The sequence below is a fragment of the Telmatherina bonti genome (assembly GCF_933228915.1).
Source record: "Telmatherina bonti genome assembly, chromosome: 2".
In the NCBI taxonomy this organism is placed as follows: Eukaryota; Metazoa; Chordata; class Actinopteri; order Atheriniformes; family Telmatherinidae; genus Telmatherina; species Telmatherina bonti.
Genome location: NC_136620.1, coordinates 20,617,021 through 20,633,289, shown reverse-complemented (window position 1 = coordinate 20,633,289; position 16,269 = coordinate 20,617,021). Strand labels below are relative to the sequence as shown.

At 39.3% G+C, this 16,269-nt stretch overlaps 1 protein-coding gene across 3 annotated transcripts in view; it reads left to right on the top strand.

Annotated features, from left to right (window-relative positions):
- Window positions 1–16,269, top strand: part of LOC306765006 (pleckstrin homology domain-containing family A member 7-like) — a 120,605-nt gene that overhangs the window by 102,450 nt on the left and 1,886 nt on the right. For 2 of the 3 annotated variants that reach the window (XM_079252325.1, XM_079252327.1), the window contains exons 10-25: window positions 714–797; window positions 1,203–1,445; window positions 3,295–3,348; window positions 5,958–6,023; window positions 7,229–7,309; window positions 7,899–8,048; window positions 8,244–8,345; window positions 8,576–8,687; window positions 9,534–9,664; window positions 9,804–9,998; window positions 10,142–10,238; window positions 10,661–10,743; window positions 10,979–11,242; window positions 14,725–14,898; window positions 15,134–15,267; window positions 15,625–15,758. In XM_079252325.1, coding sequence (XP_079108451.1) covers window positions 714–797; window positions 1,203–1,445; window positions 3,295–3,348; window positions 5,958–6,023; window positions 7,229–7,309; window positions 7,899–8,048; window positions 8,244–8,345; window positions 8,576–8,687; window positions 9,534–9,664; window positions 9,804–9,998; window positions 10,142–10,238; window positions 10,661–10,743; window positions 10,979–11,242; window positions 14,725–14,898; window positions 15,134–15,267; window positions 15,625–15,758 — 2,104 coding nt within the window. The remainder of the gene's footprint in view (window positions 1–713; window positions 798–1,202; window positions 1,446–3,294; window positions 3,349–5,957; window positions 6,024–7,228; window positions 7,310–7,898; window positions 8,049–8,243; window positions 8,346–8,575; window positions 8,688–9,533; window positions 9,665–9,803; window positions 9,999–10,141; window positions 10,239–10,660; window positions 10,744–10,978; window positions 11,243–14,724; window positions 14,899–15,133; window positions 15,268–15,624; window positions 15,759–16,269) is intronic. The other variant, XM_079252326.1, reaches the window with a different exon arrangement.

The window sequence follows — 16,269 nt, the reverse complement described above, 5'->3', positions numbered from 1 at the left end:
TTTGTAAATATAGACAATATATGTTGAGAATGCCATATGATGTTGCATAAATTGTGTAGAATTTTTTTTTTTTTTTTTTTTGGCTAAAAAATTCCTCCGAAAACCTTTTTTTTTTCCTTCAACCATAAGATGCTGGTTATTGAGACGACAAACAGCATTTATTATACCTCTGCTTCAGTGACTAGAGACTTATCTTTAACATCAGTTACATCAGTTTTTACACAGGGAGTGAAAACACAAGTAAAATGCATCCTGTCTTAATTTGAACATTCTCTCTTGAATGATATTCATTCAACTATTCTGCATATACATTGTGTGGAAACACATTTGTCACATTTATGTGAAATAATGAAAATCAGCATCTGGCCTTGTGTATGTGAACACACTACTTTCAATACTGTATGAAACATTATGCAAATGTGCTCTGATTCTCCCCCACACACACACAGTCATTCAATTTGCCCACAGATAACAAACAGCACAGTGTTTTGCTGTGAAGGTCATGTATTTTACATTGTCTTCTAATACAGCGTGTGTAGCCTTTGGTTATTTCGGACCTTGTTGTTATGCTGTAACAGATGTGTTCATAGTAATAACACATTGAGGCTACAGTAACTATATACCCATATCATATTAATATAATATTTGGTTATTCATCCTACACATAATTATTTTTAATTAATTTATGATTTTAAATGTGTGTGTTTATATAGGCTACTACAATAGAGAGACGCTTGATGCCTCCATCTGGATACATGACACACACAGTCAGTGCACCCAGCCTTCATGGTAAAACGGTATGTTTTGTAGCTGAATACAGTGACATTAATATTATTTAATGTTATGGATTCTTAAAATTTTTGGAAACTTTCATTTTAAAAGTAGTTCAGTTGTTTTCAATTATCAGCATCACAGGTGGTAAAAGGCCACCTTTTAGTAAACTTTCTGCTCGGACTAAACAGCTGGTTGTTGATTTCTGGGAGATTTCCGGAGGAGGAAAGTTTTTTCCTACATGCCTGAAGTGCACTTTGTGTGAACAGTATTTAGCAGCAAGTTTAGCAGTTCTTCTGCTTCTCCAGATGAGCCATCAGCTGCTCAGCAACTTGGCTTCAAATGCTGTGAAAGCAAGTTTACTTCTTGAAAAATGGAGTTTTTACTCAGCATGATCTGCCTGACTCAATATCCTGTGGTGCCTGTGACAGCCTGAGGAGCTCACTCTGCTCCTCATTCAGCTGCGGCGCCATCAGGCCAAGATGGCATCCACACGCCAGCAAACGTTAGCTCAACTCCAGCGGCTCAATGGTCCCAAAGAGTCCTACTACCAAAACCACATCTTCACCGATACTACTGCTAGCACCAGTCCCCTCCTCAGCGCCGGCCCCTCTCCTGTGTCCCACCTCGGACACGTGGGTCTCTCAGCTTCACTTGACCCTCGCAACACACAGGTGGGGGCACGCCTGCCCGTCTGCCCCTCATTTTATCTGAAGCTGGTAGAGGTTGCCATTATGTGCTGGGCTGCATCACATTAACACCATGCAAGCAATGGCTGGATTTATATCAAATTGTTTGTTTTTTGTCAATAAACATCTCCTGTAGCGAAACTGTCAGGTCACAGCTAAACGGTCTGGCTCCAAGATGCTTTAATCATGTATATGATTTATTACATTCAAATGTGCGGTTTGGTAAACACCGAAGTCCAACCTGAACCCTGTGGGGCCAGATGTAGGTAGGTGGGATAAATAATAGTGTTCAAAATATTGTTTGGCATTGGGAAAAAAAAAAAAAGAAGGAAAAAACTCCAGTGAAATGAAAAACATTGGTACTGCATGTACTAAAAAGAGGAAAAAGACATTGGCAAAGAGAAAAAGTTATAATACTAAAAAAGTTGCACTGCAACATAAAATAAACACAATAATTAAACATTAAAGTCAGTTTATTATTAAAGAAGTTATTTACATTCAAACTGTTCTTTTACTAAGACCTTGTTGTTTTTACGCTGTTTCAATTATTTGTTTTTTAAAAGCAAAGGCGCCATCTACAGGAGGAGCCAGATTGTCTTGTAGCTGAAGCGGCTTCACCATTAGTTAGACAAAGTTCTGTTCATTTAATGAGTTTTGGGTGGGCAGTGTCATTCTTTATGCTGGGTCAGCAGACTGAATGGGACTGAGACCAATAGACTCAACAATATGCATGAAATCTACACACTCTTATTTACGTCCTAATATGACTAATTGTTTCACTTTGTTTTACTCTTTATATTCTATTACAGTAAGCACATTGAATTGCATTATTAATAAAAAGCTCTAAATAATTAAACTTGCCTTACTTAATCTAATCGTTAATGTATTTTATTTAACTTTATTTAACTCTTTTCTATTCATTTCACATTGTATGAAACTGATTTAAGGATCACCTTAATAAAGTATTTCTGATACAACTAGTTTAAAATTAATTTGCATATAATTCATATAATGTCGAGAGTGCATCCTTCTAATGGTAGCAATCCACAAATGAAACCACTTGCTACTAAAGAAAATTGAAACGGACAATTGCAAGTTGGGAATGCGAAAGAGAGAAAAACAAGACCAATGTTTTTTCTTTTTTTTACTTCAGTTTTGTTTTTTGGTTTTTTTTGGACAAAATTTCCTGTCACGTTTGGTCCGGTACACCTCTACCTCAATGTGTATTTCATAGTTCCCAACATCAAAAAGAGGCTAAACAAAATAAACAAACCCAATGAAATGAAACGCCAGTGGTCTGGTGATAATAGTGGCAACATCTTCCAGTGAGTGCTGGCCTGGCTGCATAGGACCATCCGCCTCTTAACCATGGGCCCCTCTTGGCTGATCAGTCTCCATGCTGTGCTTCTTCTGATCCTTTCCATAGCATGTTGTGTTTTCTATCTTTTCGACATCCACAAAGCCATCCCATGCTTCAGCTAACTGGCACACTGTGGATGTGTTGTCCCGTCTGGTCCTCTGATGCGTGACTCTCATTCCTGGCCGTGTTCAAGTTTGCTTTTGTTGCGTGAAGTGAGATGAATTCAAAGCGAAATTCAGTGATGCTGCTCTGGGTCTCGTTTGTGCTGGTTTTGTCTGTTGCAGTAGGTGTGGTTGACATATCCAGAGATTAAGTCAGTAGATTACATGATGCATGACTTGCAGAGACATACCACCAGTCCTCATGTCTTTAGCTTGTGGCTGATACGTCTGTAGATGAAGATGATTCAGATTTAAAATTGACTCCTGTCTGTATACATCAGTAATTCCCTCTCACGTTTTCATCATTTTCCAGGCTGACGACACCTACATGCAGCTGAAGAAGGACTTGGAGTATCTCGATCTAAAGGTGATTCTTGTCCATTCGGCTTCTACTATGTTGTTCTTGATCTTTACCTTGACTTGTGTAATTTATAACACTTTGTACTCTTAAATGACAACTTATTCTGTTACCCTGGCCAGAACTGAACAGCCAAACCAACTGGAGATGTTCAGGCACCTGTGTGGGACTTTGAACATCCCCTTATACTTGCAGTGATCTTCTAACTCTGAGTGGTTTTAGAAGCATCTCACAAAAGTAGCCGCCATTATATGACTGCGGCTCTGTCTCTGTGGTTTTTTTTTTTTTTTTTTTTACTCCCAGATCAGAGCTCTAGAGCCCCTGATCCTCGCAGTTCACAGTTTACTACTGCACTGCACTGCTGGGCCTCTCAGGCCTGTAATGAACGTAAGCTCTTTGTGTACATGCGTATGTATGTGTGTCTGTAGCCAGTAAATGTGCTGGATTAAAAGGTATAAATATATATAGTATGGTTGTCTATGTTTGAATTTCTGCTCGTGCATGCTTGTACAGTGGTCAGAGTAGGGATGCACTTTCATAGTCTGTGTGTGTGTGTGAGAGTGTGACTTGTCTTTAGAGAGTCTTTGTTTATAGAAGACCATCCCATTGCTTCTTCATTCACAGCTTGAACGTCATCAGATGTCTCATCTCCACATGGCTCAAGTTCTCTGAGAAACAACAAAAACTTGAATCTGTAATGACTTATTTTGAACCTTTATGTAAAAATCCCATAAAAAGAAAAAGCTTTCAGTCCATTTGTTGATCAGGCTCATAGTATTTAGTAAAAGTAAATATTTTGATGCCAGCAATACTCAGAAAGTTTTGAGAGAAGTTTACATCTCCCTAAATGACACATTCTAATCTCATCTATTTGTTAATGCAGGACAACCAGTCTTGGGTTGATCATTTTGTAGAATTTATTTGTGCATCCACACATCTCCAGCTATACTGGACTTTCAGAGCAAACAAAGCCACCCATAAATGCCCATAAAGTACTTCCACACTTCAGCTTTTAGTGGAGTGGGTACCAGTCAGATTTCATGCTGTTAGTGTCCGCCACAGACTTTAAACACCTCAGCAATTTTGAGTTCTGCTGTTCATGTTCCTCAACATTGTGCTATTAACAATATTTAAAATTTTTAAAAAATTTTTTTTTAAACATTAACTAACCCTAAGCCCAAATTGACCGTTGATTTAGAATTATAATAAATAGTGCAGATTGTAATGGCAGCATAAATATTCTTGCCTTCATATGGCCTAACTCTTTTTCTCACGTTGCCTGTGTGTTCTCTATCTCTTCAGGTGTACCCCCCCATTTCATTTTTTACAAGTTGTTGGGCTGCACAAATTAGTTTATATTTTGTTTGTCTCAGTGGCAGACAAATCTATGCTGCTTTTATTATCTTAGCAGTATACTTATAAAGGGGATTTAATTGAGGCCTAATGTAGTGGCCAAAATACCTGCTGGTGACTGTTTTATAAGTTATACAATCCTAGCCATTCTAGTGTTGGTAAAATGTGCCCAACAGACCTAGAAAAGAGTGAAAAAAAATTCTTTAAAATTTGTCATGAAAAATAGTTTTTACATATCTGTGTTTGTCATCAATGGTAAAAGTATGAAAGTGGAGGCGGAACCTTTAAGTCCTCCATTGGATGCTGACACCCTCACCTGTCACCAACTACTCTGCTGGACATATAATCTACTAAAATAATGTAAATTACAGAACTTTTTTATATTTATTTTACTCCTACGATAGATGTAACTTTTTTTAAGTGTGTTGCTGGCATTGAATTTCTAGATTTGTTGAAATGTAAATACAGTGAATTTGGTCAGTAAAGACCCTCAAGCAACATTTTTATTTCTCTTGGTTTAATGTTTGTTGCTTTTAGAAAACCCCCAACTTTCTGGAAATGTGATTTGCTTCTGAGTTTACATGTGGCGATGTTGACAGTGCTGTTGATTTCTGGGCATGGGATGGCTCGGCAGTGCATGTATTGTGGCTGTGGCTGTGGCCCGGTGGTTGAAAAGCCAGCTGCTTCTACCATCGCCTCTGAATCGCTGCACCTCCTTGACAATAATCCACTAAAAAGGCTCAAATACTACTTAACTAATCACCTCCAAGTATACAAAATGACTGTTGTCGGTGAACTTTGTTATATAGCTCATGTTAAAATCAACAGTTGCTTTATTTTCTTCTTGTTAAACTAGCAAGTGGAACTATAATAAAAGATTAAAAATGAGCTTCTGTGCTCAGGCTTGCAAGGGTACATGCCCTAAAAATATTCCTACTCTGGAAAAAGAAACGGCTACTTTTTTAAAGTTGCTGTATTTTAAGGACTTGTGTCAGAGTTTGATGGACAAGTCATTTCGTGCAGGGCTTCAAAGTCTCCATAGCCATTGTGTTGTTCATGGCTAAAGCTGATTTTGTGTGCCAGAGGTCACTCATATTGTCGTGTTCATGAGGGCATAAGATTGTATCCCAGAAAATCTGCCTTTGCCTTGTAATAGTTCACAGCTGGTCTTGTGTTTCGTGCATTTCAGCACAAATGTACCATGGAGTCAGGCAATTGTGTTTTAACACACAATTAACTGGAAATGTTTACATTGAAATTTCCAGGTAACTGGAAGTCAGACACTGAAGGAGTCAGGGAAACCTGTCAAGGTTGCAGAAAGTGATGTGGATGTAAGTATAAGATTAGTAAGTACTTGCAATAACAGTTGTATACAGTACAAACTTATTCACAAGTTGTCAATTAATTGGTTTTCAATTAAAAAGGCTGGAAAAAAAGAATAATCATTTCGGATTTATATCCAAAGAAATTCACCACGACCATGGTAAATATTTTGTGTAATTTCATGCCATAATCAGAGGAAAAAGACTAATTAGGACTGAATCGATGTTAGATTTTGGCTTAAAATAAAGGAATAGATTCTGTTTTGTTCCACTGCAGACAACAGAGCACACAATTCCAGCTTCTTTCAATATCCTACAGTTTGGTAAACAAAAAGAAATAAAAAGGTGAGAAAGCTGAAGGCAAAAAGAAATATGGATTGTAAGAAAGTGTGAGAAAATGTTGTAATCTTATAATCCTAGCTGTGATGAAACAAAGGCATCCATAGAGCGCTAATGTGTTGATGCCAGTTCTCTTTCACTTGGATCATCCAAACAAATCCCTGCAGCTTTTCAAAGAGTCTTTCTTCTCTGCTATGAAAGTATTTCTCTGTGTTTGCTTCATATTCAACTGCTGAAACTATTAATGAGCACATTGTCTGAGGTGAATATTTGATTAGATCCATCACCATGGCGACTATGCTGATTAATAACTTTTGTTGGAATATATTAAATATTCTTTAGTTAACATTTACATGAATAAGTAGCTCATTTGCATCAAAATGTTTCAGCCAACATTATTACATAAATGCCATGCTGTTGTTTTACCTCAGGAAAGAGAAGTGATTCGTGTTTGCTTCAACTTTTCCAAGTTTAACCATGGATTCATTATAAAGCTCAGAGTGGCTCTGACACTGTAATGCAAAGTGTCAGGTGGGTCGCACCCACTCTGTTAAATGGATTCAACCACACCAAACAACTTTAAGACCAGGAGAGTTACAGGACTGTTGATGTGAGATGTTCACAAACCTGCATGCAAACACTCAATCATCTAACAACAAACACTTCCAGATCTTTGGTCATGCACGGATACACATACCTGCACATGGTCACCGCAGTCACAGAGACAAGGTGAAGTTGTAATTAAGTAAATGGGTTACTCAATTATCAAAGGTCAATACACAAACACATTGGGATTTGCACTTGAAAGGCGTTTCATCTGAGAAAGCTTACAGCTGGTTTAGGACTCCGTTTCAAGTCTGTGTCTCCCCCTGCAGGTGAAGTTGAGTCGGTTATGTGAGCAAGACAAGATCCTGCAGGATCTGGAGGCAAGAATCAGCTCCCTGAAGGATGACAAGGTGCAGACATCAAGTTACTGTTTTATTTCAGTTTGTCTGATCATTTTATTGGCAGAAATGTTTGAAAAGAAAATATCGCTCTGGTGCTACAGTTGTATGTCGTTTAGTTTTTTCATATCAGTTACGCCAAAGCAGAACGTTGAAATAGTCATTTAGAAAGTGTGTGTTTTCCCCCCACATCATTTATAATTCAAATTTAATTTCTATAAATAATTTAAAATTTAATGAGAGGAGGGACACAGATCATGCTCACTCACCGAAAAGTGAATTTGTTATCAAAGTCTGATCACTTAAAACTCAGGATTTATTAAAAAGAGGCCAAATGTGGATGAACTGTAGAAACAGACTGTATTTTGGAGGCCTTTTGGGTGCTGAACACTTCCAACGAAGCTGATACCAGTTTCAGTGTTTCATATATTTATATATATATATGTTTTGTATTTTTTTTTCTTTTGCACGATATGCATTGGGGAAAAAAACCCCAACATTTTCCTCAGTCTGTAGAGTACCAGGAAAACAAAACCCAAAATAAGAATTTGGCAAACTAGATCAATTTGTGTCATGCTGCTCCACCACCTTGCCTTTTCAGGACAAGCTGGAGAGAGTACTGGACGTGTCCCACCAGCAAATGGAGCAGTACCAGCAGCAGCCAGCTCACAGCCACAAGATTGCCTACCAGCAGAGGCTGCTGCAAGAAGATCTGGTGACAATCAGGGCCCAAATATCCCGCCTCTCCACGGTATCCATGTCTGCATGAGTGCATGTGGCTTAAGCTTTCTTGTTTTCATGGGGGGGTGATTTGTTGGATTGTGTGTTGCTGCTAGTATATGCTAAATGAGATTTGTCAATGCTGTGTAAAAATTTTTTTATTAGAATTACATATGCCATCATCACACATAGTGAGTGTGTGTGTGTGTGTGTTTGGGGTACACAGGAAATGGCACGTGCCTGGGAGGAGTATAACAGTCTTGAGAAATCAGTTGAACAGTTGAGGACGGCGCTGCAGGTGCACATGAATCACAGCGGCACCCCTCAGGTGAGACCTGGAAGTGCATCTCAGAGCAGATTTAACACAAAGTTCATTTACAATGTCTGTTTACAGGACAAATCTGTTTGTAGTTTGTCTTTCCAGACAGGTTTGGCAGAAAACTCCTCAATTTATTTCTTACTAATGTTCTTTATTAAACTGTGGCTTGTTGTACGTGACAGATTCCAGAATAAAACAACAACCAAACATAAAAACTAAATGTGTTTCTTCTCAAACAGCAAGAGAAGGCTGAGATGAAGCGTGAACTGTGGAGGATTGAGGATGTGATGGCTGGACTCAGTGCCAGCAAAGCCAACTACAAGATCACCATAGACTCTGTTCAGAACCCAGGTGGGAGGAAGTCCGCAGCGGGGCAGTCGCTACCAGCAGATACCATTCAGAGACATGTGACAGATGTTAAAACACAAACAGGAATTTTATAAGCTCAGCGGGTGTCATTCACCAACAATTCTTCCAAACAAATGTGTTCTTCAGTCCTACTTAGAAATTGCATACAAAGATGATGGCATCCATTAAAATCTTTGTATCTTGGATTTGTTCTCATCTACAAACACTGTGTTCTCTAACAATTCACTGTGTGATTATTTATAACCACACTTTAATATTCACACTGAAAACCCTAACCTTCCCTTCAGAGAGAGCCTGGTGGTCTCCTCTGGGTCCCAGTCTTGAAAATGTGAACTACACATTTCACATCTTTCAAAAAGCCCCAATTAAAATCCATAAGAGAGTCAGCATTTGTGGGTTTTTTTTCCAGCAACAGAACAGCTCGGGAAAGAAACTGCTTATGAGCAAACGACTGGTCATGTAACTGTGCATGTGTGATTACTTCCAAAACAGCTGTGGCTGAGGGCATCGCTGTGGTTGATTTAAAGCACTCAGATGTTTTACATAGACGTCAAGATACGACAAGTAGTTCCACTTTCAGTTTTTCCTCGATCTGTCCTTAGACACTTGTGTTCTGGATATTTATAAATGTTTCAATTGAAATAAATAGTTTAACCCTTATTGCCCTTTTTAATTTTAACTGATTAACATTATTGATAAGAAGACGTTGGTGATTGAGGCCTATTGATCCTGTCATTTATTCACATTTACTTGTTTAAATGTGTAGCTGCAAACCTATTTCTGATTAAAGGGTCAACTTTGATTTTTCTGTCCTCTCACACCCATCAGAGAGGAAATTAGTGCCTTCAGTGTCAGACTCTGCAGTGCCTTCTCTCAGCGCAAAGGTCCAGCCACCTCCTCGCAGCTCCATCTCCAATGTCCTCTCCCACACTTTGCCTCACAGCACTGTGCCAAAGTGGGTGAGTACCATGATGCTGCTGTGGATCCGTTATCTGATTGGGCCAGAAAGTTTAACCTCAGAAACTGACACCAGTAAAGCCCATCAGGATTGCAGCAGTGATTCTAAAAAGTAAAAATCTTGGTGTATTTGCTGTGCAGGCAGATGACAACGCCCCGCCCAGGCCGCCACTGCCTCAACTTTATGACTGCGAGGAGATACCCCCTGTGGTGCCGCCTCTCCCCAAAGAGGCCTCAGTCATTCGCCACACGTCAGTGCGAGGGCTCAAACGCCAGTCCGATGAGAGGAAGAGGGACAGGGAGAGTGGGCAGTATGTTGCTAATGGAGACTGTAAGGTAAACTGGGATTTATTCCATCGTGATGTGTTTGTTCTGTGGAAACCTTCTACACACAGTTAGACAGATTAATCAATGCTCATCCTCTCTGTAGGTTTAGAATCTAGGACGGAGTCCAACTACCTGTTTAATTTCTGTTTCAGGCTGACTTGAGATCATACCTGAGTGAACCAGAGCTGCCAGGAATCAGCCATCACAGTGCAGGATCTGACATTGACTATCAGTATTATCCAAGCAAAGGTAACTGAGGGGTAATGCATGAAATATGCTGCTCATCTGACTGGAAACAATTTCCTGGAAATTTGAGCAAATAAGTTGTATGATCAGTCGCGACGAAGCCACTTTACACTTTAAATGTAAATGATGGATCCATTCTTCCCAGCATCCCTTCTTCAGGTTCATTTTTTATACTTATTAGAAGTTTATTTCAGTGAGGTTATTTCAGATTTTAATGTTATGTAGTAGACAAAGCTACTAGATAATGTTTTCTCCTACCTGAAAGCGTTAACTTTACATCTACAAGTGTACTCATGTCACCCATGTGCATTTTAAAAGTTTAAAGAATCTTTTTTAGTATTATTTTCTAATTATTTTTGCACTCATTTTTCAGATGCTATGAACTTAAACTTAATTTTCCTGTTGAACCCAACAATGTTTTTCAGGCACCTCATCTCAACTGAACCAGTCCAGCTCCATCTCGTCCTACGTCACCCTGAGGAGAGGTCTGGGGAGTTCAGCAGCAAAGGTGAGTTTTTAAAATCACGGTCGCGGCTGCCTGCAGGTATTGCTGATCACCTGAGGGGTGTAAGTCAAGGTCTACTTTGTTTTGTTTTTATTTATTAACTTGCTCAAATAAATAGAATTTCCAGTAAAGACAGTGTTATGAACTCTGCTGTGTTCTCCAGTCTCAGCTTATATAACCACAAAGGTTTGTGCTTCTCATTTGCTATAAACCATTCCTTCCATCTTTTCCTCTCCAGGAGAGACCAAAGAGTGCCTTGGAGCGCCTGTCATCGCCTACTGAGGCCTCTCAGCTTCCCAGCAGCCAGCCTCGGGGCCGGATGACAGCGGAAGAGCAGCTGGAGCGAATGAAGCGCCACCAGAGAGCACTGGTTCGAGAACGGAAGAGGAATCTCAGTCAGGGTGACCGCTCCTGCACTGGCCTTTCCACCTCCAGTGCCACAACCCAGCGCTCCTCCTCCTCTTCAAGGCTGCCGTCTAGCTCCTCTGATCCTCTGGCCTCCGTACGTTGCCCTCCACCCCCGCGCAGCAGCAGCAGACACAGGGAGCACCAACATCACCACCAGTGCTGCTATGCTGCTCTTCAACCCCCAGCCACATAATAACAAAGCAGGAACGCTAACATACTAGCACTCTCTGCCTTGTGTAACCAGTGGTTGTTGATCATAGCTGCTAGCACTAACATGCTACATAGCAGGACTTACTGAAGCTAGCTGGGTTAACGCTTTAAAGAGCAGGGGAGATAAAATAATCGCAGGGGATTGTTGGGAACACATGACTAGATTTGGACTTTAACAAAGTGGTTCCCTGTTAATTTAATTTTTTATAACTTTTTTTTTAAAGGTTCAGGGGTTTAAAATAACTATATTACCACTGCCATCCGGTGGGACCTCACTGACACAATCCTGAATGTAAATCCACCGAAAAGAGGAGGAAGTGGAAGGCATTGCTCTGCCTTCCTTTCTCTGTGTTAATCACTAGAAAGTAGAGAGAAGAACCCATTTATGTACATCTACTTGTAAACTTTTATTTATTTACTGAGCGATATTTTCAGTATATAGTTGTACAGGTCTATTTTGTAGAGATTTGATATATAGAGCATATAGAGGAGTCGGGGAAATGTTGGGAAAAGTGCAAACAGTTTTCAGGTTGATGAAAGAGGCAAAGCTAGTGGCACAAATCATGATCGTACCTCCCTGCTTTATTTTCTTCAAATGAAATACAAGTGCCTTCGTTTGTCGATGATGTTTTTGCCTTTAGTCCCAAATTTATCTCCCAATCATTTCCTTCGACAATGGTTTGTTTAATGCTTGTCCCCACTTTACACAGTCATATAGGAAAGGATGCAAAAGGCTGCTTTTCTTTGTAATTGCAGATTTTAATCAGGGAGATGTGGGGACCTTGCTGCTTTTAATCCAGAAAGGAAATAACCAGAATAAATCTAGCTTTCAGCTAGCTGTGGCCCTTGATTTTCGTCAGTAGGATGTTAGCAACGTTAACATGCTTGAGTGGCAAAACATGTATTAAAGTTCAGAATTTGAGACTTTTCCATTGAGTTACCATCAAAAGTAATAGCTACCAGATTGGTATTATGATTACAGACTAACATACCAGTAACCAGACTGCTGTGAGTTGTTTTCATTTTAATTACATTTCCCATAAATTTTACTATTACAGAAATATTTTCTTGTATTCTGCTACTACCTTACATTTCTTTATGATAACGACCCCACAGCATATTTTCTTTAGTCCTGTACTCCACTAGCATATGATGCATTTACAGTATTTGATGCTCTTTCCCCTACAACGTCTTATGCTGTGTGGACTACAAGGTTGTTTTTCATCATTTGATAGTGGTTCATAACCAAATTGCCACTTTTATAGTCTGATTATGAAGCTGTACTCTGGACTGAGTACTTGTAAGTGGCCTGTGCTGTTTTATGCGTCATAAATATGCAGGACAGGTTCAAGGAACTAGGCTGAAATGCAATAAAGAAATGAGCAAGGACAAGGAGTGGACAGCTTTGTCTGAAGGAATCTGAGGGGAAAGCACAAAAGAGAAGGTGTAAGCCTTGCAATAACTGACTTTTTCCTTTTAATTAATCTTTGTCAGTAACACTTCTCCATCAGGTTAGTAGTTGAAAATCAATTGTCATTTATTATAATGATACAAAACCGACAACTATTTATTTAAACTTTCCAAATTTGCCATCATGGCACCCCCCTGGTAGACCAATCATAAAATATTTACCAGAGTTTACATGCAGAAGACATTTGTATGATTTTTCTTCTTGACTCTGCTGTCCGCTCCTTGTTTGCTAACAGTTATTTATCCCTAAAGCTTTTCTGCCATATTGCTTTCATCTCTCCACAGGACAGAATGTCAGATCAAGAAGAGAAATAGTCACAAAAATAGCAACAGGTTGCTCAGTTGAAGAACACACTTACTGTAGGGACATTAGAGAAATGAAATGCTAATCGCCACTTAATTCTGTGTAATTGAGAAGCAATGCAACTCTTTTCCCGTTTCATTTCTATCATGTAGAGATTTGCACTCAACAATAAAGAGTTTCTTGCTTCTGAATCTCCTCTTGGCTGTTTTCTTCCTAATCTGGTGGGGGTTTTAATGAATGTATGTTTGCATGTATTTCTCTCTCCTCGTATCTTTGTGCGTACAACTTGATTCTCTCGAGCACAACACAGCATGGGATGCAGTGTTTCTCAGAGCATGTGAACACCAACAGATCAGACCCCCGCTGCTGGAGGGGGAAGGATGCATGCATGGCTTTGATACTCCCTGGATGATTAATCACAAGTACCACTCACCACACAAACAATTACACAAGAGCTACATATAGGAAAGGAATCTAAATGTTTTTATAATAATGTTCATAAATATGCATCAGAAGGAAGCTTTTTTATCTACAGTTTCTATAATTGAAAATAAATAACAATTGTAAGAATCAATCTTTCAAATCCGTTGGTGAACTACCTGCTGGAATGTTTTTTATGGTTGCAGACAAATGTCAATGCAATTTGTGTCCCTCTGGCTATATAATGACTCAGTGCAGAGTTGCTACATGTCCAGTCAGAGAGCTAAGCTACAGCAGCTACAGCTGTAGACTTGCATGATGCATGTTACACGCTGTAAACAATGTGGTGTAAAATTTACACTTGCAGGGACTTTGTAAAAATGAGGATAATTTTGGATGCCGCAGCAAATCTTTATGTACTCTACAAGTCAAAAGTTTGGACACACCTTTCCTTTAATTTAAAAAAAAAAAAAAAAAGTGTGTCCAAACTTTTGACTGGTAGTGTGTATATATTTTTTAGATTTCCTTAGAGGTAATTAGAGGTGAGTATTTTTATAAATGGCTGGTGCAGCGATGGGCATTTGCAGAGCTGCAGAGCAGCTGAATGATTTCTCATAGCTTTTCAGTTCCCTTTATCTTAGTCACATCCTACAAGTAGTCAGTTTTTTTTCCCAGTGTTTTATATAGAAGATACTGGTGTTTTAACCTTGTTTTATGTATTTTGTTTTATATACACTACTACTCAAAAGTTTGGACACACTTTCCCATTGAATTTAAAGGAAAAGTGTGTCCAAATTTTTGACTTGTAAACAGAGGGGGATGGGAACCAGTAAATTCCAGATTTTCTTGAAAAACACTTTCAGCGCTTCAATTCCAGAAATATATTTGGGTTATTTTTCTATAATTTGCATAACTGATTAATTAACTAATAAGGCTTCAGCACTGAAATTTTTTAAAAGCTTCTCACATAAACATGATCATAATTAATTATCTTTATTGATCATCTAACTTTATTCGTAAAGCTGTAAGAATTCTGATTGAGCAGCGTTTGGAAACTTGCGTTGCATGAAAGAAAAAAATCTTATGCCTTTATACAACATATGATATATCTGCAGAAGTCTTTTACACATAAACGCAGCAGCTATGTAACCCTTACTCCTGCCTTTCCCCAGGTGTTTGACTGGAATGAGGAGCGACCTGGAGCAGAGGGTCAGAGCGATGAAGGGTTGAGTCACGTCAAAGAGAGGGAGAGGATACAGTCAGATGAGTGGGTCACTGCAACAGCCACACATATCCGAGAGGTGGATGTGGAACTTTTCGACTATGACCTGGATATCAGCAGAGAGGTAACAGCACACTCATCAGTTTGTCACTCATAAAAAATAGATAAAAGTCCAGCAGATGCACACAAAGACATGAACCATCCCATTTCTCCAGGATGAGGTCTAATCGGAACCTCACAGTTCCCATCTTGGCCTTGAAAGCTACTTTTCCAGACAGTACATGAAAGAAAGGAGAGACTGAAAGAGTCTGTTTTAACCTAACCCTAAAAAATGGGACTTCTTTCTGTCCAATATGCAGCTGTCCAAACCCCAAAAGGTTCCCATTCCTGAGCGTTATGTGGAGTCTGACTCTGAGGAACCTCTTAGTCCTGAGGAGCAGGAGGAGCGCTCTCGTCGGGCTGAGCGCATCAAGAACCTTCTAGCCAAGTCCAGGTACACAGCAGAGATTCAAATGTTTGTTTGTTTTTTCTTTAGTTAAGGCTAATTTAACGTAAAAAAGGAAGGTATTTGTGGTGGTTCACTGATAGTAGAGAGAAAACTCTTTAACCATGTAATGATGATGCATTATTACAATTTTGTAATAAACACGATTATGGTTTTCTACATTTATTAAAAAGTTAAATGCAAAGTAAATATATCTCCGATTTCAATTGCACTTAATAAATCCAGCTGCGTCTTAGTGTGCCTTTTCAAAAGATCCTTTGTTTATTAAATGTGAATAAGAGAATTTGAATAGACTTTATTGTCATTGCACACAAGTTACAATGTATGCGTGCATCTCTTCCTCAGCGTTCAGAAAATTCAGTCATCAGCAGCGCTGGACTTCAGCGAACTGGACTCAGCTCTCCAGCAACAGGAGAGGATCATGAGTGTGTCCCATGCACTGGCCTCAGAGGCCTCGCGCAAAAGCAAACTGGTTGCAGGTGAGTTTATTAGTTACAAACATATGAACACTGAAGCCTTCGCATGATTGCACGTTGGTAACATAACTCGGCATCAGCACAGCATGTTTCTGCTAGAAACCAAACAATCCTGATAGTTAATGTCAGAGCAAGCCAGCTGTCCAACAATCCCACAACTATGGAAAGACCAATGTACTCATCTTGTGCTACCATCCATAACAGTTCAAACACCAGCCAGCGATCTGGAAGTAGAAGTTAAGCAAAAACACACACAGTGAATCTACAAGCAAACAAAAAGATTATATTTCTTGCAGTTTTTTTTTTTTACCTCATGTTTTTACTTTCAGTACATACAGTACATAATTCCAAATAAAATCTATATTTTAGTCATTATTCACATACCGATGTAGCGCAAAGGTGGATGTTAAACTCTGAATGACTTTGGCAATGTGTGATTCTCTCATTGTCCCTGGTGTGTAGGGACTGAATGGCTGGAGAGTTGGTGAGCATGTCTGGTTCAGGTACACCTGCC